Source organism: Pelodiscus sinensis, chromosome 30, assembly GCF_049634645.1.
Source record: "Pelodiscus sinensis isolate JC-2024 chromosome 30, ASM4963464v1, whole genome shotgun sequence".
Taxonomy (NCBI): Eukaryota; Metazoa; Chordata; order Testudines; family Trionychidae; genus Pelodiscus; species Pelodiscus sinensis.
The window spans coordinates 11,914,153-11,938,315 of NC_134740.1; the positions used below are offsets into that span (position 1 = coordinate 11,914,153).

Below are 24,163 nucleotides of genomic sequence, written 5' to 3' on the forward strand. Positions count from 1 at the left end.
GGATTCGAACCAGCAGGGATTTTAAAATGGCGGCGCCCCGTTTATGCAAATGAAGCCCGGGAAATTCAAATCCCGGGCTTCATTTGCAATTGCGGTATGCCTACATTACCCCGCTAGTTCGAACTAGCGGGGTAGCGTAGACATACCCTTCCTGTGGCAGGGGCTGTGTGGTCAGTGAATGAAATTTGCTCCAGGGGAGCTACGGCTGAGATTTTAAAACTAGCCAGAGGATTTAGATATGAGCAACCAGCTCAGAGAGGAAGTAAAACCTGCCTCCGCTTCCATTAAGATAATGGTCAGGAGTGGCTAACAGACACAGAACTATTAAAAAGCCCTGGTCACTCCCAATCATTGTCCCTACCTCCCTTTGCATTGACCCAGCTCATTCACCATGGTTGCCTTATGTACCTCAAGGCCTCACCTTTAATGACAATCCAAACAAGCGGACTTAAGGGCATGTCTACACAGCAGGGCTGAAGCCAAAATAAGTGACACAACTTGAGCTAAGTCAAAATAAGTTATTTTGATGCTATCTACACAGCAGGAAGTGCAAGGAAGAGAACCTTCCTCCTCATAATATATGGAAATATACCTATTTCATAGAGCTGGAAAGGACCTTGAGTCCATTCCCCTGCCCTCATAGCAGGACCCCCTTGAGGATTGAACTTACAACACTGGATTTAGTAAACTAATGCTCAAAGCACCAAGCCATCCCTCCCTCCAAGTGGAATCAGAATTACAGGACTCAGAGGAAGAAGTCCTTCAGCTTGACAGTATGTTGGTTATGTCGAAATAACTGCTTGTAGAGTAGACATAGATGGACTATGTTATTCTGAAATAACACTGCTATGTAGACGTACCCAAAGAGTGTTGTTTTTCTCCAAGGAGTTTGAAATGAGAGAATGCTTCTGATTGGTTGTTCAGTCCAGGAGGAATGGAAAGGAGGACAGAAGGTGTGACCCCCTTGCCCTATATTCAACATCATAATATTATTAGGATACGATTAATGCATAATTCTGAAGCTCTTTTGTAAGATGGGTCATATGATGTGTCATAGGAAAAGTTATGGTTTGCTGAATTTGATTCTCCTTTGTCTACGAATGTATTGATTTTCACATCTAAAGATGGGAATATTAACTATTTAGTTGCATTTCAGATGTAGTTTCACCTGATAAAGTCCCACTTGGAAATATGCTTGCAGTCCAGATAAGTGTTTATAAAGGGCCTATTCAGGGTACCGAGCCATTAGGGAAACAACGGTCTTTAGGAAAAGCTTCACTCCTCTCTGGTGAGACTTGCTGAGAACACCTCAGAGAGCCCATCATTAAAAGTTGTGAAGATTCTCCAAGACCAGGGGACTGGGCCTCGTGTCTCTAGACTCCGTATGGGGATGTCTGTATTTTTCCACACACGGGTCTGCGAGCCAAGGTTTGAGACAGTCTCCACCCTATGTGAAAGCTTTATATGAGAGGGCACAATCTCATTGTTTTTCTTCACATGCCACGCAGGAGGACTGCTGGAAAGATCTGAGGACCCAAGGCTCTGGTAGTGGAAGTACCAGACCCAGGCTAACGTGATGTCTCACCTGCGGATGGAAACCCGAGAAACACAACCAGCCAAGCAATTGCAGCTTCTGCCTTGAGAATCTGCCCATTTACGTGTATCACCGTCGGTCAGGGTGAGAAACTGGTTGTGCATTGTCAGTCTAACCAATGTGTTATTCTCAGTCGGTATTTTGGAATATCTGTTGGTAACCTGCTCTGATCTGTTTGCTGTCCACTATAATCTTTTGTTGTTAATAAGCTTGTTTGTAGTATCACCTGAACCAGTGCGTGTCTGGGTTAAATATTTCAGAGGGGTAGCAGAGTGAGTCTGTAACAGGAACATTGTTTAAAAACAACAAATAGTACCGCAGCAACTTAAAGATGAACAAACCACATAGCTTTCGGGAGCACAACCCACTTCTTCTGGTTAGCACACGTGTGTAAGTTCCTCTCCTCACTGACGGAGGTGAGAATCAGGGAACAAAATCCTACTCATACCCCAGCCCAACTCCATCAGAGATTCTAGCAGTGTACACAAGAGGCTATTCCAGGGGTCTCTCTGGGCTGCCCCATTCACACTGATAGTTTAATCCAAATAGATTAATCAAAGCTAGTGTGTGTACCTCCACACAAGCTGGGACATTCACCTCACAGGTGCAGGGGAGAAGCACCTGTGGCTGAAATCTAAATAGCTTTCCTTTCAAACGTAATGAATTGCATTGTGTCATCTACCTGGTTTGATATGATGCTGGTATGAGAAAGATATTGCTAAATCCCAGCCTCAAAGATTTTATATAAAGTTAAAGAGAGCTGAAGAGAATCAGATGGGAGAATTCCGTAATTCAGTGGACTTCCGTGCTCTTGGTTCACCTATATTGGCAGCTCAACCCAGTAATTCTAGATTTCCTTTTTAAATTGACAACTTCCAGCAGTGTCTACACTACAAAGTCAAAAAAAGATACGCAAATTGCGAACCACAATTTGTGTATCTTTTTCTGCTTTTCTTTTGGAAGAGACTTTTCCAAAAATTGGTGCGTCTACACGGTTTTTCAGCAGATCCCTCTTTCAGCAGATCCCTTCTTCCTCATACAATGAGGCGTACAGGGATGGTGAAAGAACGTGTCCACTTTGCCAATTTTTTTTTTTCAGAAAAGTGGACGTGTTCCTTGGACGCTGCACAGCTTTTCCTGGATACCTATGATATCCCGGAAAAGAGCTGCAGTCTAGACATAACCTCAGTTTCCTCACTGAGAGATGTAAAGACATGAGGTTGTCTACTCCAGATTAAAGCCAGTGTAACTGACAGCACAACCAGACTGTGTTAATTCCATCAGTATTTCATGGATTTCTTTTCTAGATACAGATTATGGAGAATGTAGAAGAAAGAAACCAAACGCTCATCTCAGAATTCATCCTCCTAGGATTTGGGAATGACCCTGAGCTGCAGCCCCTTCTCTTCCTCGTGTTTCTAGTGATCTACCTTCTGACTTTGGCCGGGAACCTCCTCATCATTGCGCTAGTTGTGACTGATCAGCACCTTCACACCCCCATGTACTTCTTCCTGGGGAACTTGGCCTGCTTGGAGACCTGCTACAGCTCCACCATCCTGCCCCGGCTGCTGGCCGGTCTCCTGAGTGGAGACAGAAGCATTTCTGTGAAGGGCTGCATCGTGCAGTTGTATTTCTTCGGTGTCGTCTCAGCTACAGAAAATCTGCTGCTCATGGCCATGTCGTACGACCGGTATCTCGCCATCTGCCACCCCCTCCACTACGCAGTGCTGATGAACGGCCGGGTTTGCATGAAACTAGTGGCAGGGTCCTGGATAAGCAGCTTTCTGGGCATCGCCATAGTAAATAATTTCTTGTTCCAATTAAGATTCTGTGATTTCAAAGAAATTGACCATTTCTTCTGTGACATTTCCCCCTTGCTAAAGGTCTCCTGCGATGACACCCAGACTCTGCAAATTCTTTCATTTATTGTCGCTGCTGTAGGGACACTTGTGCCCTGTCTACTGACCCTGGCATCCTACGTGTGTATCATCACCGCCATCCTGAGGATCCCGTCCGCCTCCGGGAGGAGAAAGGCCTTTTCCACCTGCTCCTCCCACCTCATTGTGGTGACACTTTACTACGTGACCCTGGTCACTGTCTATGTGGTTCCAACAGCCAGCACTCCCTATGTCCTACAAAAGGTACTCTCGGTCTTCTACACGGTCCTGACTCCCATGATCAACCCCGTCATCTACTGCCTGCGAAACAAGGAGGTGAACGACTCCCTGGAGAAAGCTGTTCATAAGCTGGTTTCTTGCAGCAACAGGCGTGGAATCCAACAAGACAAATTTTAGCACAGAGTAAAATGAAGATGAACTTAAATAGTGTCTTAGGCAGGAGCCGCTTGAGTCCTTGTGAAGAGATTACCCCTTCCTTCCTATCCCCATTCACCCCTCTCTTCTCTTCCTTCCTTCCTATCCCCATCCACCCCTCTCTTCTCTTCCTTCCTTCCTTCTTATCCCCATCCACTCCTCTCTTTCCTTCCTTCCCCATCCACCCACTCATTCCTTCCTTCATTCCTATCCCCATCAATGCCTCTCTTTCCTTCCTAACTGTATCCACCCCTCGTCCTTCCTGCCTTCTTTCCATCTGTCATGCATTCAATAAACATTTATTTGCACAAAACTTGATAGTGTAATAAACATTGGTTATCAAACCCCGGCTTTTCTCTAGCAAGGCGACCCAACCCCCACTCACACTACAGACAGGTCTGAACCCCAAACTGTTATTCGTTTGTTGTCCCACCCGAACCAAGCACCTGGGCTTAGAAACTTCTGTCCAAACCTGCAACCGGAGCCTCAACTGCTTGCTGCCCTGCTCTGAATAAAGCCTGGGCCTGCTCTGTTTGTTTGCTGTCCCGCACTGAATAAGGCCTGGGGTTGCTCTGTGTGTTGCTGCCCCACCCTGAATAAGGCCTGGGCCTGCTCTGTTTGTTTGCTGTCCCGCACTGAATAAGGCCTGGGGTTGCTCTGTTTGCTAAGGCCCTGTCCTGAATAAGGCCTGGGTCTATAAACTTCTGCTGCTCCCTGCAGAGAGGCGGGGACCCTACACTGTCTTTGTGCTGCTTGGTGCCCTGAACCAGGGCTGGGCTTGGGAACTGCTGCTTGGCCATCGCATGGGCCTGAGCCCCTAGACCGGGGAGGGGGAAACCTCATTGGGGTCCAGGGGCCGGTGACCCACAGAAAAATCAGTCAGTCAATTTTGCCTCCATTTCTTTCCATGGGGTTATGTTCTGCTCTCCTCTGCATTTGTTGAATATACAGGATCATCATTCCATGTACCCTGTGGTAACAGCCCCTGATGGGTCATTGGGAGGGGTGGGGGTTGTGTGTCTCTCTCTCTCTTTGTAGCTTTCACAGCTGCCTATATTAAAGGCTGCAATTTTTTCTTAGCAGCTGTGGTGATTCCACAGACAGGTATTTCAAGAAAGCACTCTACTTCATTCATCCGAGCATGAACACCAGTGTTCAAATACCTCATGGAGCTCCACATCTTTTGTGTTGTTCTGGGTCTCTTCCACGTCCACTGAAGCTGGTTATGTTTGTTCTCTACTTAATGAGACCCTCTTTTTTTCAGTGATGCCTCAGAAGAGTAGGCAAACCATGTTGCTGTCACAGTGAGTGGGGGGTGGGTTGGGTTGTGGTCTATGCCCATCTGTAGCTGGGTAGAACAGGACATCTGAGAGGACATTGGACCTCTAAGAGGCTAAAACCCAGCCTGGGAGAGGGTTGGAGCTTTTAAACCCTGGAGCCAGCAGCTGTGGCCAGTATGAGCCAATTAGGGCCCAGCTGAGAGCTGTATAAACAAGGAGGGAGAACAAACCCTCTTGCTTTAGCTGTGGAGTAGGAGGGGCTAGGCTGCTAGAGAAGCAGGAGGGTTTCTGGAGGTAGAGCAGGCCTGGGGAAGGCAGGCAGAGCTGGGGCCCTCTGGCCAGGTGAGCTCCCAGTCTGCAGGGCCTGGGACAAGGCCTCAGGGTACCAGGACTGCAGGGAGGTGGCCAGGGCAGGTGAAGGCAGCAGGTCCCCACCCCCTTGCCAATGCTCAGTTGCCATGGCTGGTTGCTTCTGAGGCAGGGATTAGAAGATGAAGGGCCGTGGGGGAAGCTGGGCATAGGGACTTGGGGGTACCCAGAGAGAGCAGACCCCAGAGTCTTGGGGTACTGTAGAAGGGCAGCGGGGCTGCCACATAGGAGAGATTCCAGTGCTACCCTGACGATCAGCAGAGCTTGTATGGCCAGAGCAGGTGTTTCTATGGGAGGTGCACATTTGCACATGCCTCTGTGCACATCACAAAACGTATTCCCCCCGTACTATTTTACCAGGTCATTAGAGCAGTGCAGTTGGGGTGAAGACCTATATTCATTACCCACCCTTCTCCTCCCTCCTGCCTCAGGCTGTGGGGAAGTTGTCAGTCTTCCACCTTGTAAAGAAACGCCTTAGTCTGTGGAGTCCTCTCCACAGAAGATCTCCCAAGTCTGTTCTCTCCCTCTCTCTCCTCTCCTGTGTCTTTTCATATGTGCAGCTGTGAAAGAGGCAAATAATCACTGAGCCAGGAAATTGAATTCAATCTCCTGCAGACAACACACATGGGCTATGTCTAGACTGGCATGAATTTCCGAAAATGCTTTTAATGGAAAAGCACTTTTTGTGGAAAAGCGTCCATGGCCAATCTAGACGCGGTTTTCTGCAAAAAAGTCCCGATCGCCATTTTCATGAGTGTGGCTTTTTTGCAGAAAACAATACTATGCTGTCTACACTGGTCCTTTTGTGCAAAAGTCTTTCGTGCAGCATAGTATTCCTGGAAAAGCACTGATGATTTTACAGGAGATCGTCAGTGCTTTTCCGGAAATTCAAGCGGCCAGTGTAGACAGCTGGCAAGCTTTTCTGGATGATTTTGCTGAAAAACTTGCCAGTCTAGACACAGCCATAGAATCAAAGAACCATAGAGCTGGAAGAGACCTCAGAAGGTCATCAAGTCCAGCCCTCTACCCAAGGCAGGACCAATCCCAACTAAATCAACCCAGCCAGGGCTTTGTCAAGCCGGGACATTAAACACCTCTAAGGATGGAGATTCCACACCCTCCCTAGATAACCTATCCCAGTGCTTCCCCAGCCTCCTATGGAAATAGTTTTTTCCTGATATCCAACCTAGACCTCCCCCACTGCAACTTGAGACCATTGCTCCTCGTTCAGCCATCTGCCCTCACTGAGAACAGCCTCCCTCCATCCTCTTTGGACCACCCCCCCCCCCCGAATTAGCATAGCATTTCCACAAAAAGCATTGATTTCTTACAGTAGGAAGTCAGTGCTTTTGCAGAAATTCAAGTGGCCATTGTAGACAGCTGGCAAGTTTTTCCGGAAAAGCGACTGATTTTCCAGAAAAACTGGCCCGTCTAGACACAGCCAAGGTGTGACCTCCATGCCCTATATTCTACATTGTAATTTTATCAGGAGATAATTAATGCATAACTCTGCAGCTTTTTTGCAAGATGGGTCATATCATAGGAAAAGTTATGGTTTGCTGAATTTGATTCTCCTATGTCTACGAATGTATTGATTGTCACATCTAAAGATGGGAACATTGACTATATAGCTGCATTTGAGATGCAGTTTCACCTGATAAAGTCCCACTTGGAAATACGCTTGCAGTCCAGATAACTGTTTATAATAGGCCTATGCAGGGTAACGAGCCATTAGGGAAACAATGGTCCTTAGGAAAAGCTTCACTCCTCTCTGGTGAGACTTGCTGAGAACACCTCAGAGAGCCCATCATTAAAAGTTGCAAAGACTCTCCAAGGCCAGGGGACCGGGCCCCGTGTCTCTAGACTCCGTATGGGGATATCTGTATTTTTCCACACACGGGTCTGCGAGCCAAGGTTTGAGACAAGAGTCTCCGCCCTATGCGAAAGCTTTATATGAGAGGGCACAATCTCATTGTTTCTTCTTCACAAGCCACGCAGGAGGACTCCTGGAAAGATCTCAGTCACCAACGCTCCGGTAGCTACAAGACCCAGGCTAATGTGATGTCTAACCTGCGGATGGAAACCCGAGAAACCCAACCAGCCATGAAATTGCAGCTTGTGCCTTGAGAATCTGCCCATTTCCTTGTATCACCGTCCGTCAGGGTGAGAAACTGCTTGTGCATTGTCAGTCTAACCAATGTGTTATTGTCAGTCTAACCAATGTGTCGGTATTTTGGAATATCTGCTGGTAACCTGCTCTGATCTGTTTACAGTCCACTATAATCTTTTGTCGTTAATAAACTTGTTTGTAGCTTTGCCTAAACCATTGCACCTTGCCGTGACGTGTCTGGGTTAAATATTTCTCAGGAGTAGAGGAGTGAGTCTGTAACAGGGAAAACTTTTAAAAAACCATCAAATAGTCTAGTAGCACTTTAAAGACTAACAAACCATGTAGATGGGATCATGAGTTTTCGGGAGCACATCCCACTTCCTCTGGTTAGCACAAGTGTGCATGTTCCTCTCCTCGCTGAGGGAGGTGCGAATCAAGGAACAAAATCCTACTGCTCCGTTTTTTCACTAGGTCATGGCAATACAGCTCTGGCGATCTAGGCTGTGAAACTGGTGGTCATCTTGACTAACTTTTCTATGGTTGATTCATACAGGCACCGGTCAAAGAGCCGGCATATACCTGCAGGCAAATGTGTCCCTACCTGTGTGAATGCTGAAGAAAGGGTAGAAACGGGAGCATTTCTGTAGCTTGCAATGTCAGCACAGTGAGAGAGGCTGGCCAAACAGGTGGGTCAGAGGGTTCAGAGGAACCCCTCTTCCAGGTAGCCCCCAGCGGAATCCATCACTGACATTTCATAGCAATACATGTCTGAGAAAACAAGGAATTGCTCTCAGATGCACAAGATAAGAATGGCCATAGGCATTAATCTCTTGTTGCTATTATTCCAGCTGATCTACACAGCTAATACAACACGTTAGAAGATATTTTTATTGCGTTCCAAATTGTATGTGCATTAATTGTCTTTAAAATGAGACATCTCCTTTTTGCTGCTTTGGAGTTTTGGTTTCAACATTTCTGCTCTCTCTGTTATTTTAATTTTGGAATCTTCTGTTTTCCATGCTATCCCTTCGAGGTTTTTCATAACATTGTCCTTTTTATTTCCTAAAAATAAATGTAATCTCTCCCTGTGGGATTATTCCCACCAGGAGAAATATACAGGGAGTTATCATCTCATAGGAGGGAGAAATGACCAACCGAAAGAGGCCTTAATTTTTGTGAAGGGGAATAACAAGAAAATACTTCAACTTCTGTAGAATTCAGACATCCAGATATGAACTCTAAGCAATAGTAAAAGAGATTGGAAAAGACATTGTACAAACCATAATCTTATATCCAAATTATATATATTCAATTTAGTGTGTAGTTGGCAATAGATCATCAGTGTGAAAAAAAAGCAGCATAGTTAAAGTGAGGTCATTTGATTTAGAAAAGAAAAATACCTGCTCTTGCATCCATAATGGAAGAAAGAATAGGATTGTTTTGTCATAAGGGTACATCGATTCTGTAATCCTATTTTGGGGTACTAGATGTATTTTGAATGCGTCCACTATTTCAAAATAAAGCAGACATGCAATTTTGCCATCCCCGTAAACCTTGTTCCATGAGGAATAAGGGATGTCTCCAGCTTCCATCCCAGACACATTTCTTAGTCAATTGTACACAGTGAAGCACTAAGATACAACCGGATTTGCTCCGACCCCACAGACCGAGACAATCACCTACAGAATCTTTACAGAGCACTCCTAAAACTGAAACACCCACCTGGAGAAGTGAAAAAACAAATTGACAGAGCCAAAAAAGAATCCAGATAGGAACTACTTCAAGATGGACCCCAAAGAGAAAACAGAACTCCTCTTGTTGTTACCTACAGTCCACAACTCAGACCCCTCCAACGCATTATACACAACCTACAACCCATCTTGGAAAATGATCCCTCATTCTCAGAGGCCTTGGGAGAAAAACCTATTCTTGCTTACAGACAACCCTCTAACCTGAAATGTATTCTTTCTGATAACCATCCCACGCAACCACCTCATAAGCCTCCAGGAACACAGCCCTGCAGCCAAAAGAGACACCAACTCTACCCACATATCTATACTAGCAAATTCATAATTGGAGGAAACAACATAAGCCACAGAATCAAAAGGTCATTTGATTGCACATCCAGTAATTTGATCTATGCCATCAAGTGCCAGTAGTGCCCCACTGCTATATACATTGGACAAACTGGACAGTCTCTGTGGGAAAGGATCAATGGACACAAATCAGGTATTTGTAAATGAAACGTACAGAAATCTATTGGGGAACATTTAAACTTTCTAAATCATGCTAGGACAATCATGTCACAAACCAGCTCTAGGAGCCAGATCCACAGGAAAGCCTTGGAATTACCGTTCATCCACAAATTCAATTCACATGTTAATGGTCTCAATCATGATGAAGTTTGGCTTGGACACTACCATTGAAGGTGCTAACTTCTCTCTGAGTAGTATCCTTCCTGACATGAAAATCTGATTTTTATCTGCTTTGTTCAAGTACCCATTCTCCAGATACTTTCTGATGCTCTGTCTCTTACCCCCTTCCTTTTCCTCTCTCCCCTTTCACTTCCCCTTCCGCTCTCCTATTTATTTTGAGGATTCACATCCCAAACTCATAACTGCAGTCATCTGAAGAAGTGGGCTGTGTCCACAAAAGCTCATGATCCCATCTACATGTTTTGTTAGTCTATAAAGTGCTACCAGACCATTTGTTATTTTTTTCGAAATGGTGCGTTAGTTAGAAATTTGGTGTTGTGTAGATGCGCCAAATTTTGAAATAGCCTATCTTGAAAAAGAATCAAAATAAGATATGCAATTTGCATAGCACAAGATGCGTTTGTTATTTTGGGATAAAGATGCCGGGTGGACACACCCTCAGGGTGAAAAACACGTAGAAGTTGATTTTGCAAAACATGTCAAAGAAAGACCCAATGAACGACTTTGTGTTTTAGAACATAGAAACAGCCAGACCAAAGGGCCAGTTAGCTCAGTATCCTGTATTCCAACAGTGGTCAATGCCAGGTGTCTCTGAGTGCAGGAATAGAACAGGCGTTTATCAAATTACCCATTACCTGTCACTCATTTTCAACTAGACACCATCACTCTATTTACTGCCAAATAACCACACATGGCGCTAACCTTCACTAATTTATCTAGCCTTCTTGGTTCCTTGTGTGTGTGTGTATTTTCTTTTTCACCAAAAGAGTTGCGTTGGTTGTAATATTTTTGAAACAAAAAAAGGCCTCTCTCTTCTCTGTGAACATCTTTTACTGGGTTTCATACTTTGATGTCACTCTGAGCCCAGTGCACTACTGCTACTCTCATTGAAGGCATAATTTACACTGCCATATCCTGAGTTACAGGATGGCTTCCTCTGAATTTTTAAATCATTCTTTCTTGCTATATATCTATGGAGATCTAGCTCTATCAGATAAGCATTAGGAACTTTGAGAGGTCGTCAAGTCCTGTCCCCTACCCTCATGGCAGGACCAAGTACCATCCATGACATATTTGCCCCAAATAGCTCCTTCAAGGCTTGAACTCACAATTCAGGGTTTAGCAAGCCACTACACAAACCACCAAACTATCCCTCCTACTTCCTCTTTTTTTTCTTCTTCCAGGCCCATTCTCCCTTCTCCATAAGAATAGGCCCCTTATCTCATTTCTATTTCAATGAGTTTTGATATTTAATTTGCTTCCAATTTTTATGGGTTGAATTCCAATCTCAGCTGCACTTGTGCAAATCCTCATGAAACTGATGTAATTCACAGTCGTGTTACATAGATCAGGAAACTGCCCGGGTGTAAGCAGAGCACCTTTTGTTGGTCTCCGAGCTCCATCCACCCAACCATAACATTTTTCTTTCAATCTGCTGTTACAGAGGACAGCTGGATAGACCTTCATGCAAAGCTGAGCCTCACTTTGGTTTTTGCCTTGCAGGGTACGTCTGGGTGGTGTCATGGCCATGTAATTCCCTGCCCTGGTAGATCAAGGCACAGTCTTTGACCTTTTGTGTTACAAATAGTTGTGTAGCCTTAGAAGCCCAGACTAGCTGACCAAGCCCAGTTCCGTTTCAGATTCTAGCAGTGTACACGGGTGGCTATTCCAAGGGGCTGCCCTGTTCACACTGCTAATTTAATCCGAATAGATTAATCAGAGCAAGTGCATGTACCTCTACACAAGCCGGGACTATCACCTCCCAGGTGCAGGGGACATGCACCCATGGCTGAAATCTAAATCGCTTTCCTTTCCCCTATAATGAATTTCATTGCATCTTCTACCTGGATTGCTAAGTAACTGGTATAAGAAAGGTATTGCCAAATCCCAGCCTCAAAGATTTTATTTAAAGTTAAAGAGAGCTGAAGAGAATCAGATGGGAGATTTCTGTAATTCAGTGGAGTTCCATGCTCTTGGTTCACGTATATTGGCTGCTCAACCCAGTAATTCTAGATTTCCTCTTTAAATTGACAACTTCCAGTGGTGTCTACGCTGCAAAGAAAAGTCGGAAAAAGATACACAAATTGCAAACTGCAGTTTGTGTATCTTTTTCCACTTTTCTTTCGGAAGGGGCTTTTCAAAAAGTTGTGCATCGACACGGTGGAAAATCTTCCTCTTTCGGCACATCCCTTCTTCCTCGTACAATGAGGCTTACAGGGATGGCGAACAAACGTGTCTGCTTTTCCAATTTTTTGGGGGGGGAAAAGCGGATGCATTCCTTAGATGCAACACTGCTTTTACAGGATACCCCTGGACTGGCCCCTGACAGCACCAGTTGTCCCCCTGGATGGACTTGGCTCCTGCACCAGAAGGCAGGATAAGGGACATCCCAATGGGAGACTGTTGAGGTGGGTGCTTGTGTGGCCTTGGGGCTAGAGCATCTGGTTAGCAAATGTAAGGTGGTAAGTTCAAATCTCTCACCAGCCCTGGTCTGCCCCTGCACGACATCTTTTATTCCAGAAGAGCTGCAGTCTACACAGAGTTTCAGTTTCCTAATTGAGGGATGCAGAGAATGGGGTTATCGACTCCAGATTAAAGCCAGTCTAACTGACAGCACAACCAGACTGTGTTAATTCCATCAGTATTTCATGGATTTCTTTTCTAGATACAGATTATGGAGAATGTAGAAGAAAGGAACCAAACGCTCATCTCAGAATTCATCCTTCTAGGATTTGGGAATGACCCTGAGCTGCAGCCCCTTCTCTTCCTCGTGTTTCTAGTGATCTACCTTCTGACTTTGGCCGGGAACTTCCTCATCATTGCGCTAGTTGTGACTGATCAGCACCTTCACACCCCCATGTACTTCTTCCTGGGGAACTTGGCCTGCTTGGAGACATGCTACAGCTCCACCATCCTGCCCCGGCTGCTGGCCAGTCTCCTGAGTGGAGACAGAAGCATTTCTGTGAAGGGCTGCATCGTGCAGTTGTATTTCTTCGGTGTCGTCTCAGCTACAGAAAATCTGCTGCTCATGGCCATGTCGTACGACCGGTATCTCGCCATCTGCCACCCCCTCCGCTACGTGGCGCTGATGAATGGCCGGGTTTGCATGAAACTAGTGGCAGGGTCCTGGATAAGCAGCTTTCTGGCCGTCGCCATAGTAAATAATTTCTTCTTCCAATTAAGATTCTGTGATTTCAAAGAAATTGACCATTTCTTCTGTGACCTTTCCCCCTTGCTAAAGGTCTCCTGCGATGACACCCAGACTCTGCAAATTCTTTCATTTATTGTCGCTGCTGTAGGGACACTTGTGCCCTGTCTACTGACCCTGGCATCCTACGTGTGTATCATCACCGCCATCCTGAGGATCCCGTCCGCCTCCGGGAGGAGAAAGGCCTTTTCCACCTGCTCCTCCCACCTCATTGTGGTGACACTTTACTATGGCATCGTGATCACTGTCTATGTGGTTCCAACAGCCAGCACTCCCTATCTCCTACAAAAGGTACTCTCGGTCTTCTACACGGTCCTGACTCCCCTGATCAACCCCGTCATCTACTGCCTGAGAAACAAGGAGGTGAACGACTCCCTGGAGAAAGCTGTTCATAAGCTGGTTTCTTGCAGCAACAGGCGTGGAATCCAACAAGACAAATTTTAGCACAGAGTAAAATAAAGATGAACTGATATAGTGTCTTAGGCAGGAGCCGCTTGAGTCCTTGTGAAGAGATTACCCCTTCCTTCCTATCCCCATCCACCCCTCTCTTCTCTTCCTTCCTTCCTATCCCCATCCACCCCTCTGGTTCCTTCCTTCCTTCCTTCCTATCCCCATCCACCCCTCTTCCCTGTATCCACCCCTCTTCCTTCCTGCCTGCCTTCTTTCCATCTGTCATACATTAATAAACATTTATTTACACAAGACTTGATATGCTACGTCTAGACTGGCATGATTTTCCGGAAATGCTTTTACCGTAAAAGTTTTCCGTTAAAAGCATTTTCAGAACAGAGCGTCTAGATTGGCACGGACACTTTTCTGCAAAAGCCCATTTTGCGGTAAAGTGTCTGTGGCCAATCTAGACGCGCTTTTGCGCAAAAAAGCCATTTTCGCGATCGGGGCTTTTTTGCACAAAACAAATCTCAGCTGTCTACTCTGGCTCTTTTGCGCAAAGTTTTGTTCAAAAGGGACTTTTGCCCGAATGGGAGCAGCATAGTATTTCTGCAAGAAGCACTGATTTCTTACAGTAGAAAGTCAGTGCTTTTGCGGAAATTCAAGCGGCCAGTGTAGACAGCTGGCAAGCTTTTCCGGAAAAGTGGCTGATTTTCCGGAAAAACTGGCCAGTCTAGACACAGCCATAGTGTAAGAAACATTGTTTATCAAACCCCGGCTTTTCTCTAGCAAGGCGACCCAACCCCCACTCACACTACAGACAGGCCTGAACCACAGACTGTTAATTGTTTGTTGGTCCACCTGAACCAAGCACCTGGGCTTAGAAACTTCTGCCCAAACCTGCAACTGTTTGCTTCCCCGCACTGAATAAGGCCTGGGCCTGCTCTGTGTGTTGCTGCCCCACCCTGAATAAGGCCTGGGGTTGCTCTGTTTGCTAAGGCTCTGCCCTGAATAAGGCCTGGGTCTATAAACTTCTGCTGCTCCCTGCAGAGAGGCGGGGACCCTACACTGTCTTTGTGCTGTTTGGTGCCCTGAACCAGGGCTGGGCTTGGGAACTGCTGCTTGGCCATTGCATGGGCCTGAGCCCCTAGACCGGGGAGGGGGGAACCTCATTGGGGTCCAGGGGCCGCTCACCCACAGAAAAATCAGTCAGTCAATTTTGCCTCCATTTCTTTCCATGGGGTTATGTTCTGCTCTCCTCTGCATTTGTTGAATATACAGGATCATCATTCCATGTACCCTGTGGTAACAGCCCCTGATGGGTCATTAGGAGGGGTTTGTGTGTTTGTGTCTCTCTCTCTCTTTGTAGCTTTCACAGCTGCCTATGTTAAAGGCTGCAACTTTTTCTTAGCAGCTGTGGTGATTCCACAGACACGCTTTTCAACAAAGCATTCACTTCATTCATGCGAACATGAACACCAGTGTCCAAATACCTCATGGAGCGTCACATCTTTTGTGTAGTTCTGGCTCTCTTCCACTTCCACTGAAGCTGGTTTGCTGTGTCTAGACTGGCAAGTTTTTCCCCCAAATCATCAGCTTTTGCGGAAAAACTTGCCAGCTGTCTACACTGGCCGCTTGAATTTCCGCAAGAACACTGAGGATCTCATGTAAGATCGTCAGTGCTTTTGCAGAAATACTGTGCTGCTCTCGTTCGGGCAAAAGTCTTTTTTCGAAAAACTTTTGCGCAAAAGGGCCAGTGTAGACAGCACAGGACTGTTTTCCTCAAAAAAGACCCGATCGCAAAAATGGCGATCGGGGCTTTTTTGCGGAAAAGCGTGTCTAGACTGGTCACGGACGCTTTTCCGCAGAAAGTGCTTTTGTGGAAAAGCATCCTGCCAATCTAGAGGCACCTTTCCAAAAATGCTTTTAACGGAAAAGTTTTCTGTTAAAAGCCTTTCCGGAAAATCATGCCAGTGTAGACGTAGACATAGAATCAAAGAACCATGAAGCTGGAAGAGACCTCAGAAGGTCATCAAGTCCAGCCCCCTGCCCAAGGCAGGACCAATCCCAACTAAATCAACCCAGCCAGGGCTTTGTCAAGCCAAGATTTAAACACCTCTAGGGATGGAGACTCCACCCTCTTCCTAGGTAACCCATCCCAGTGCTTCACCATCCTCCTAGGGAAATAGTCCAGCCATCTGCCCTCACTGAGAACAGCTTCTCTCCAGCCTCTTTGGAACCTCCCCCTTGAAGTCTGCTCTCAAATCCCCCCTCACTCTTCTCTTCTGCGGCCTAAACCAGCCCAAATCCCTCCTCCTCTCCTCGTAGGTCATGAGCTCCAGCCCCTTATGCAGAGACAGAGACAGAAGCCTCTGCAACATACAGAATCCAAAAAGGAGGCTTCAAGCTGAGTTTAGATGCCTTCAAAGTTTGGGAGCAGCTGCGTGGAGGTTTAGAGAATCCCACTGGGGCAGGATTCTGGGATTTAGGCACCTGTAGGTGGTTAGGAGCCAGAGTGCATTTTTTATATCTCAGCTCCTACTGCTTTTGAAACTCTCACTAGTTTCTATCTGCACCCTTAGGCAAAAAAACACGATGACTACTCTGACCGTTTGGAGAGAAACCGAGGCGCTAAACCCAGTCCCCCAGCTATATGGGCATGGGGTGTATTTTAGTGGGTGTTATAACTGTGTCCCTGATCTGCTTGCAGCAGGGGTTGGTTACAATGGTACATTTCTGTGTTCCCTTTGTTGATGGTTGGATTATTTATGGCCCATTCTGGTGAGATGATAGAGAACTTCGAATGATCCCAAATATGAAGTGAAGAGGAATAAGGGATCTTTCGGAAAAGGCTTTATTTTCTGAAAGATCCGCGTCTAAACTGGCACTTTTTTCCGGCAAAGCTCCGAGCTGGAAAAAAGCAGCAGCCATGTTTATGCAAATGAAGCGGGTGGGATTTAAATCCCCGCTTCATTTCCGATTGCGATGTGTCTAATTTGCATCCCTTTTCTGTAAAAGGGATGCAGTGTAGACACAGCTGTGGTGTATAGAGATCAGTTGGAACATACCCCTGGCTTTGTTGGAACATGCCCCTGTTGTACCCCGATGTAACCTCAATGGAACGAGAAAGGCACAATTTGGTCCATGCTATTGAAAACTCCCTGTAACTTACTAGCAATATTTCAGAGTCCATGATGCAATCAAGGTTGCTGTTACTTAACACCCAAAGGGCCTAATTACAGACGACCTTCCCCAGTGGGATATGTTCGTGTAGGCACAGTCCATCCAGGAATTCTTGTGTTGTGTGTCGGCATCAGTTATTTAAATCCAAATGCCCCAGATGTTTGAAACAGAGCAGCCAGCTGGGTTTTTCTCTGATGTGAATCCAGATGCTTTTGCTTCTGTCTAAATGCTGGTAAAGCACGATGAGAGTTTGGTATCTTTTTCCCAATTCCTAGTGGACGCAGGTCACAACCAAGGCCACGGTGCCAGGCCCAGCACTGGGGTGAGGCCAATACAGGTGGAGCATTGACGATTTCTAATGGAGTCTGACCTGTCCTCCTTCACCAGTTTGTTTATTAAAAATGAGGCAGGGGAATGTCAATTTCCAAAGCTGGGGGTGAGGGGGGGCTTTTCTTTGCTTTTTCCTCTTTTACTTTTTCTTACTTATTTTAATTCACTAAACTCTTTTCATTTGGGTGCAGGAGGGACATCAGACAAAGGAAAGAAGAAATCTCACCCTTTTCTCAAGGACTCACGTGGACTGTCTGTGTCTAGACTGGCCAGTTTTTCCAGAAAATCAGCAGCTTTTCTGGAAAAACTTGCCTGCTGTCTACACTGGCCGCTTGAATTTCCGCAAAAGCATTGACTTCCTACTGTAAGAAATCAGTGCTTTTTGTGGAAATACTATGCTGCTCCCATTCAGGCAAAAGTCCCTTTTGCACTAAACTTTTGCGCAAAAGGGCCAGTGTAGACAGCTGAGATTTGTTTTCCGCAAAAAAGCCCCGATTGCGAAAATGGCGATTTTGGGGAAAAGCGTCCGTGACAATGTAGATGCTCTTTTCCAAAAATGCTTTTAACAGAAAACTTTTTTTATAAAAGCATTTCCGGAAAATCATGCCAGTCTAGACGTAGGCACTGTGTCTAAGAAACTAAATCATTTCCTCGGTACGGTAGTATATACTGAAATTTGCCCTTTTAAATTCTATGCCTGTTTCTCAAATCAACGAATTTACAAATTGCTTTTCTCAGGGATTCCTTGACCTCGTTGTTTCTCTGGCAGTAGATGACAGGGTTGACCATGGGAGTCAGGACTGTGTAGAAGACCAAGAATATTTTCTGTAGGAACCACATAGACAGCGATCAGGGTCCCATAGTAAACTGTAACCACAGTGAGGTGGGAGGCGCAGGAGGAAAAGGCCTTTTGCCTCCCAGTGGTGGACGGGATTTGCAGGATGGTGCTGATGATACAAACGTAGGATACCAGGGTCAGGAGACAGGGCACAAGTGTCCCTATGGCAGCCTTAGTAAATGCCTGGAATTGCGGAGCTTTGAGCTCCGTGAAATTTACTAATGGGGAGCTAAGGCTGAGATTTCAAAACCAGCCAGAGGATTTAGATATGAGCAACCAGCTCAGAGAGGAAGTGAAACCTGCCTCCGCTTCCATTAGGCCAATGGTCAGGAGTAGCTGAGAGTCACAGAACTATTATAGGCCAACACAGAACTATTATAGGCCAACTATTATAGGCCATCCCCATCTCCCTCTGCGTTGACCCAGCTCATTCACCATGGCTGCCTTATGTACCCAAAGGCCTCACCTTAAATGACAATCCAAAAAAGTGGACTTAGAGGGCACTTCTACGCAGCAGGGCTGAAGTCGAAATAAGCGACACGACTTGAGCTACGTCAATTGCGGCGTTTTAGTCTAAATAAATTATTTCGGCTTTTGGCGCTGTCTACACAGCAGGAAGTCCAAGGAAGAGCACTCTCCCTCTGACTTCACTACTCCTCATAATATAATAATAAAAAATGAAAATGCACAGCTGGAAGTCACCTTGGGAGTTCATTGAGTCCAGTCCCTTACCCTCATGGTCAGACCAAGCACCATCCCTGACAGCTTTACCCTAGATGGCTTCCTCAAAGATTGAGCTCACCACTTTGCATTTAGAGGGCCAATGCTCAAACCATTGAGCTATCCCACCCCTCAAGTGCAGTAAGAGTTACAGGAGTCAGAGGAAGAAGTCCTTCAGCTGGACAGTATTTTGACATTATGTCGAAATAACTGCTTGTAGAGTAGACACAGATGGACTATGTTATTCTGAAATAACACTGCTATGTAGACGTACCCAAAGAGGGTCACAGGCCAGTGTTGGTTTTCTACAAGGAGTTTGAAATGTGAGAATGCTTCTGATTGGTTGTTCAGTCCAGGAGGAATGGAAAGGAGGACAGAAGGTGTGACCCCCATGCCCTGTATTCTACGTAGTAATATTATTAGGAGATTATTAATGCATAACTCTGCAGCTCTTTTGTAAGATGGGTCATATCACAGGAAAAGTTATGGTGTACTGAATTTCATTCTCCTATGTCTACGAATGTATTGATTGTCACATCTAAAGATAGGATATTAACTATATAGCCGCTTTTCAGATACAGTTTCACCTGATAAAGTCCCACTTGGAAATACGCTTGCAGTCCAGATAAGTGTTTATAATAGGCCTATGCAGGGTAACGAGCCATTAGGGAAACAACGGTCCTTAGGAAAAGCTTCACTCCTCTCTGGTGAGACTTCCTGAGAACACCTCAGAGAGCCCGTCATTAAAAGTTGCAAAGACTCTCCAAGGCCAGGGGACCGGGCCCCGTGTCTCTAGACTCCGTACGGGGATGTCTGTATTTTTCCACACACGGGTCTGTGAGCCACGGTTTGAGACAAGAGTCTCCGCCCTATGCGAAAGCTTTATATGAGAGGGCACAATCTCATTGTTTCTTCTTCACAAGCCATGCAGGAGGACGCCTGGAAAAATCTCAGGAACCAAGGCTCCGGTAGCGGGAGTACCAGACCCAGGCTAACGTGATGTCTCACCTGCGGATGGAAACCCGAGAAACCCAACCAGCCATGAAATTTCAGCTTGTGCCTTGAGAATCTTCCCATTTACTTGTATCACCGTCCGTCAGGGTGAGAAACTGGTTGTGCATTGTCAGTCTAACCAATGTGTTATTCTCCGTTGGTATTTTTGAATATCTGCTGGTAACCTGCTCTGATCTGTTTGCTGTTCACTATAATCTTTTGTCGTTAATAAACTTGTTTGTAGCTTTGCCTAAACCGGTGCGCCTTGCCGTGACGTGTCTGGGTTAAATATTTCAGAGGGGAAGCGGAGTGAGTCCGTAACAGGAAACACTTTTAAAAAACCAACAAATAATCTAGTAGCACCTTAAAGACTAACAAACCATGTAGATGTGATCATGAGCTTTCAGGGGCACAGCCCACTTCCTCTGGATAGCGCAAGTGTGCATGTTCCTCTCCTCACTGAGGGTATCTCTACACTACCCTCCTAGTTCGAGCTAGGAGGGTAATGTAGGCATACCGCACTTGCAAATGAAGCCTGGGATTTGAATTTTCCGGGCTTCATTTGCATAAGCGGGGAGCCGCCATTTTTAAAACTCCGCTGGTTCGAACCCCGTGCCGTGCGGCTACACGGGGCACGAACTAGGTAGTTCGAACTAGGCTTCCTAGTTCGAACTACCGTTACTCCTCGTGAAATGAGGAGTAACGGTAGTTTGAACTAGGAAGCCTAGATAAGAATGGTCATAGGCGTTAATCTCTTTGATGCTTTTATTCCAGCAGATCTATATAGCTAATACAAATGTGAGAAGAGATTTTTATTGAGATCTAAATTGTATGTGCATTAATTGCCTTTAAAACGAGACATCTCCTTTTTGCTGCTTTGGAGTTTTGGTTTCAACATTTCTGCTCTCTCTTCTGTTATTTTAATTTTGGAATCTTCTGCAAAGAAAAGTTGGAAAAAGTTAGCAAACTGCAGTTTGTGTATCTTTTTCCGCGTTTCTTTCGGAAGGGGCTTTTCAAAAAGTTGGTCCGTCGATACGGTGGAAAATCCTCCTCTTCGGCACATCCCTTCTTCCTCGTACAGTGAGGCTTACAGGGATGGCGAACAAATGTGTCTGTTTTTTCAATTTTTTTTCTGGAAAAGCGGATGCGTTCCTTGGATGCAGCACTGCTTTTCCGGGATACCCCTGGCCTGGCCCCTAACAGCACCAGTTGTCCCCCTGGATGGACCTGGCTCCTGCACCAGGAAGGCAGGATAAGGGACATCACAATGATAGGGTGCTGAGGTGTGTTCTGGTGTGACCTTGGGTCTAGGGCCTCTAATTAGCAAGTGTAAGGTGGTAGGTTCAAATCCGCCACCAGCCCTGGTCTCCCTCTGCATGACCTCTCTTATTCCAGAAGAGCTTCAGTCTACACAGAGTTTCAGTTTCCTTATTGAGGGATGCAGAGACGAGGGGTTGTCTACTCCAGATTAAAGCCAGTCTAACTGACAGCACAACCAGACTGTGTTAATTCCATCAGTATTTCATGGATTTCTTTTCTAGATCCAGATTATGGAGAATGTAGAAGAAAGAAACAAAACGTTCATCTCAGAATTCATCCTTCTAGGATTTGGGAATGACCCTGAGCTGCAGCCCCTTCTCTTCCTCGTGTTTCTAGTGATCTACCTTCTGACTTTGGCCGGGAACTTCCTCATCATTGCGCTAGTTGTGACTGATCAGCACCTTCACACCCCCATGTACTTCTTCCTGGGGAACTTGGCCTGCTTGGAGACCTGCTACAGCTCCGCCATCCTGCCCCGGCTGCTGGCCGGTCTCCTGAGTGGAGACAGAAGCATTTCTGTGAAGGGCTGCATCGTGCAGTTATATTTCTTTGCTGTCATATCAGCTACAGAAAATCTGCTGCTCGCGGCCATGTCGTATGACCGGTATCTCGCCATCTGCCACCCCCTCCGCTACGTAGTGCTGATGAACGGCTGGGTTTGCATGAAACTAGTGGTGGGGTCCTGGATAAGCAGCTTTCTGGGCATCGCCATAGTAAATAATTTCTTGTTCCAATTAAGATTCTGTGATTTCAAAGAAATTGACCATTTCTTCTGTGACATTTCCCCCTTGCTAAAGGTCTCCTGCGATGACACCCAGACTCTGCAAATTCTTTCATTTATTGTCGCTGCTGTAGGGACACTTGTGCCCTGTCTACTGACCCTGGCATCCTACGTGTGTATCATCACCGCCATCCTGAGGATCCCGTCCGCCTCCGGGAGGAGAAAGGCCTTTTCCACCTGCTCCTCCCACCTCATTGTGGTGACACTTTACTATGGCATCGTGATCACTGTCTATGTGGTTCCAACAGCCAGCACTCCCTATCTCCTACAAAAGGTACTCTCGGTCTTCTACACGGTCCTGACTCCCCTGATCAACCCCGTCATCTACTGCCTGCGAAACAAGGAGGTGAACGACTCCCTGGAGAAAGCTGTTCATAAGCTGGTTTCTTGCAGCAACAGGCGTGGAAGCCAACAAGACAAATTTTAGCACAGAGTAAAATAAAGATGAACTGATATAGTGTCTTAGGCAGGAGCCGCTTGAGTCCTTGTGAAGAGATTACCCCTTCCTTCCTATCCCCATCCACCCCTCTCTTCTCTTCCTTCCTTCCCATCCCCATCCACCCCTCTCTTCCCTCCCTTCCTTCCTTCCTTCCTTCCTTCCTTTCTTTCCCCATCTACTCCTCTCTTCCCTTCCTCCCTTCCTTCCTTTCTATCCCCAACCACCCGTCTCTTCCCTTCCTTCCTTCCTACCCCAACCACCCCTCTCTTCCCTTCCTTCCTTCCTATCCCCATCCACCCCTCTCTTCCCTTCCTTCCTTCCTGTCCCCATCCACCCTTCTCTTCCCTTCCTTCCTTCCTACCCCAACCACCCGTCTCTTCCCTTCCTTCCTTCCTATCCCCATTCACCCCTCTCTTCCCTTCCTTCCTTCCTGTCCCCATCCACCCTTCTCTTCCCTTCCTTCCTTCCTACCCCAACCACCCGTCTCTTCCCTTCCTTCCTTCCTACCCCAACCACCCCTCTCTTCCCTTCCTTCCTATCCCCATCCACCCCTCTCTTCCCTTCCTTCCTTCCTTCCTATCCCCATCCACCCTTCTCTTCCCTTCCTTCCTTCCTACCCCAACCACCCGTCTCTTCCCTTCCTTCCTTCCTACCCCAACCACCCCTCTCTTCCCTTCCTTCCTATCCCCATCCACCCCTCTCTTCCCTTCCTTCCTTCCTTCCTACCCCAACCACCCATCTCTTCCCTTACTTCCTTCCCACCCCAACCACCCGTCTCTTCTCTTCCTTCCTTCCTGTCCCCATCCACCCTTCTCTTCCCTTCCTTCCTTCCTTTCTACCCCAACCACTCCTCTCATTCCCTCATTCCTTCCTGCCTTCTTTCCAATTGTCAAACATTTAATAAACATTTATTTACTGAAAACCTGATGGTGTAAGAATCATTCTTTATCAAACCCCGGCTTTTTTGTAGCAAGGCGACCCAACCCCCACTCACACTACAGACAGGCCTGAACCCCAAACTGTTATTTGTTTGTTGCCCCACCTGAACCAAGCACCTGGGCTTAGAAACTTCTGCCCAAGCCTGCAACACGAGCCTCAACTGCTTGCTGCCCTGCTCTGAATAAGGACTGGGCCTTCTTTGTTTGTTTGCTGCCCCGGCCTGAATAAGGCCTGGGTCTTTAACCTGCTGCTGCACTGTGCAGAGAGGTGGGGACCCTAAACTGTCTTTGTGCTGCTTGGTGCCCTGAGCCAGGCCTGGTCTTGGGAACTGCTGCTTGGCCATCGCATGGGCCTGAGCCTCTAGACCGGGGTCGGGTGTGGAAACTCATTGAGGTCTGGGGGCCACTGACCAACAGAAACATCCACCAGGGGCTGCACACAAGTGGGAAACTAAAACCCACCTCTCATCAGTGTGGGATCCCCAATTCTGGGAGGGGAGCCCTGAGCTTCAAGGGCTGGATCCAGATAAGCCAGAGCTGCATCTGGTCCCCAGGCCTGAGGTTCCCCTCCCCTTCCCTAGACTTGCCTGTCTTCTTAAGTTGGACATTAGGAAAAACTTCCTAACTGTCCAGATGTTTAAGCCCTGGAATAAATTGCCCAGGGAGGTTGTGGGACCTCCAGCTCTGGAGATATTGAAGAGCAGGTTGGATGGACAACTGTGAGGGATGATCTAGAGTTACCAAGAAGAAGACATATACATTTCTGGGAAAGAGAATTCCAACAAAAACACCCCTTCCCCCAAAGAAGTGCTCTGTGATCCAAAATTTCAGGTAGGAATCAAAAGGTGTTTACTGAGAAAATTGAAATGTATCTTGTAGAAGAGAATGAAAAATACAGTGTAGAGGAAATAGTCTTCGCTCTG

General features: G+C 46.5%; 3 protein-coding genes across 3 annotated transcripts; all 3 read left to right on the forward strand.

Annotated features, from left to right (window-relative positions):
- Positions 1-2,910: 2,910 nt before the first annotated feature.
- Positions 2,911-3,888, forward strand: LOC102463947 (olfactory receptor 5AP2-like). The gene has a single exon (XM_006135629.2). It carries the CDS (start codon positions 2,911-2,913, stop codon positions 3,886-3,888), a length of 978 nt encoding a protein of 325 aa, XP_006135691.2.
- An 8,886-nt stretch (positions 3,889-12,774) lies between these two features.
- On the forward strand, positions 12,775-13,752 carry LOC102443457 (olfactory receptor 5AP2-like). Its single transcript, XM_006135630.2, has one exon. It carries the CDS (start codon positions 12,775-12,777, stop codon positions 13,750-13,752), a length of 978 nt encoding a protein of 325 aa, XP_006135692.2.
- A 7,560-nt stretch (positions 13,753-21,312) lies between these two features.
- Positions 21,313-22,290, forward strand: LOC102443707 (olfactory receptor 5AP2-like). The gene has a single exon (XM_006135631.2). It carries the CDS (start codon positions 21,313-21,315, stop codon positions 22,288-22,290), a length of 978 nt encoding a protein of 325 aa, XP_006135693.2.
- The last annotated feature ends 1,873 nt before the right edge of the window (positions 22,291-24,163 follow it).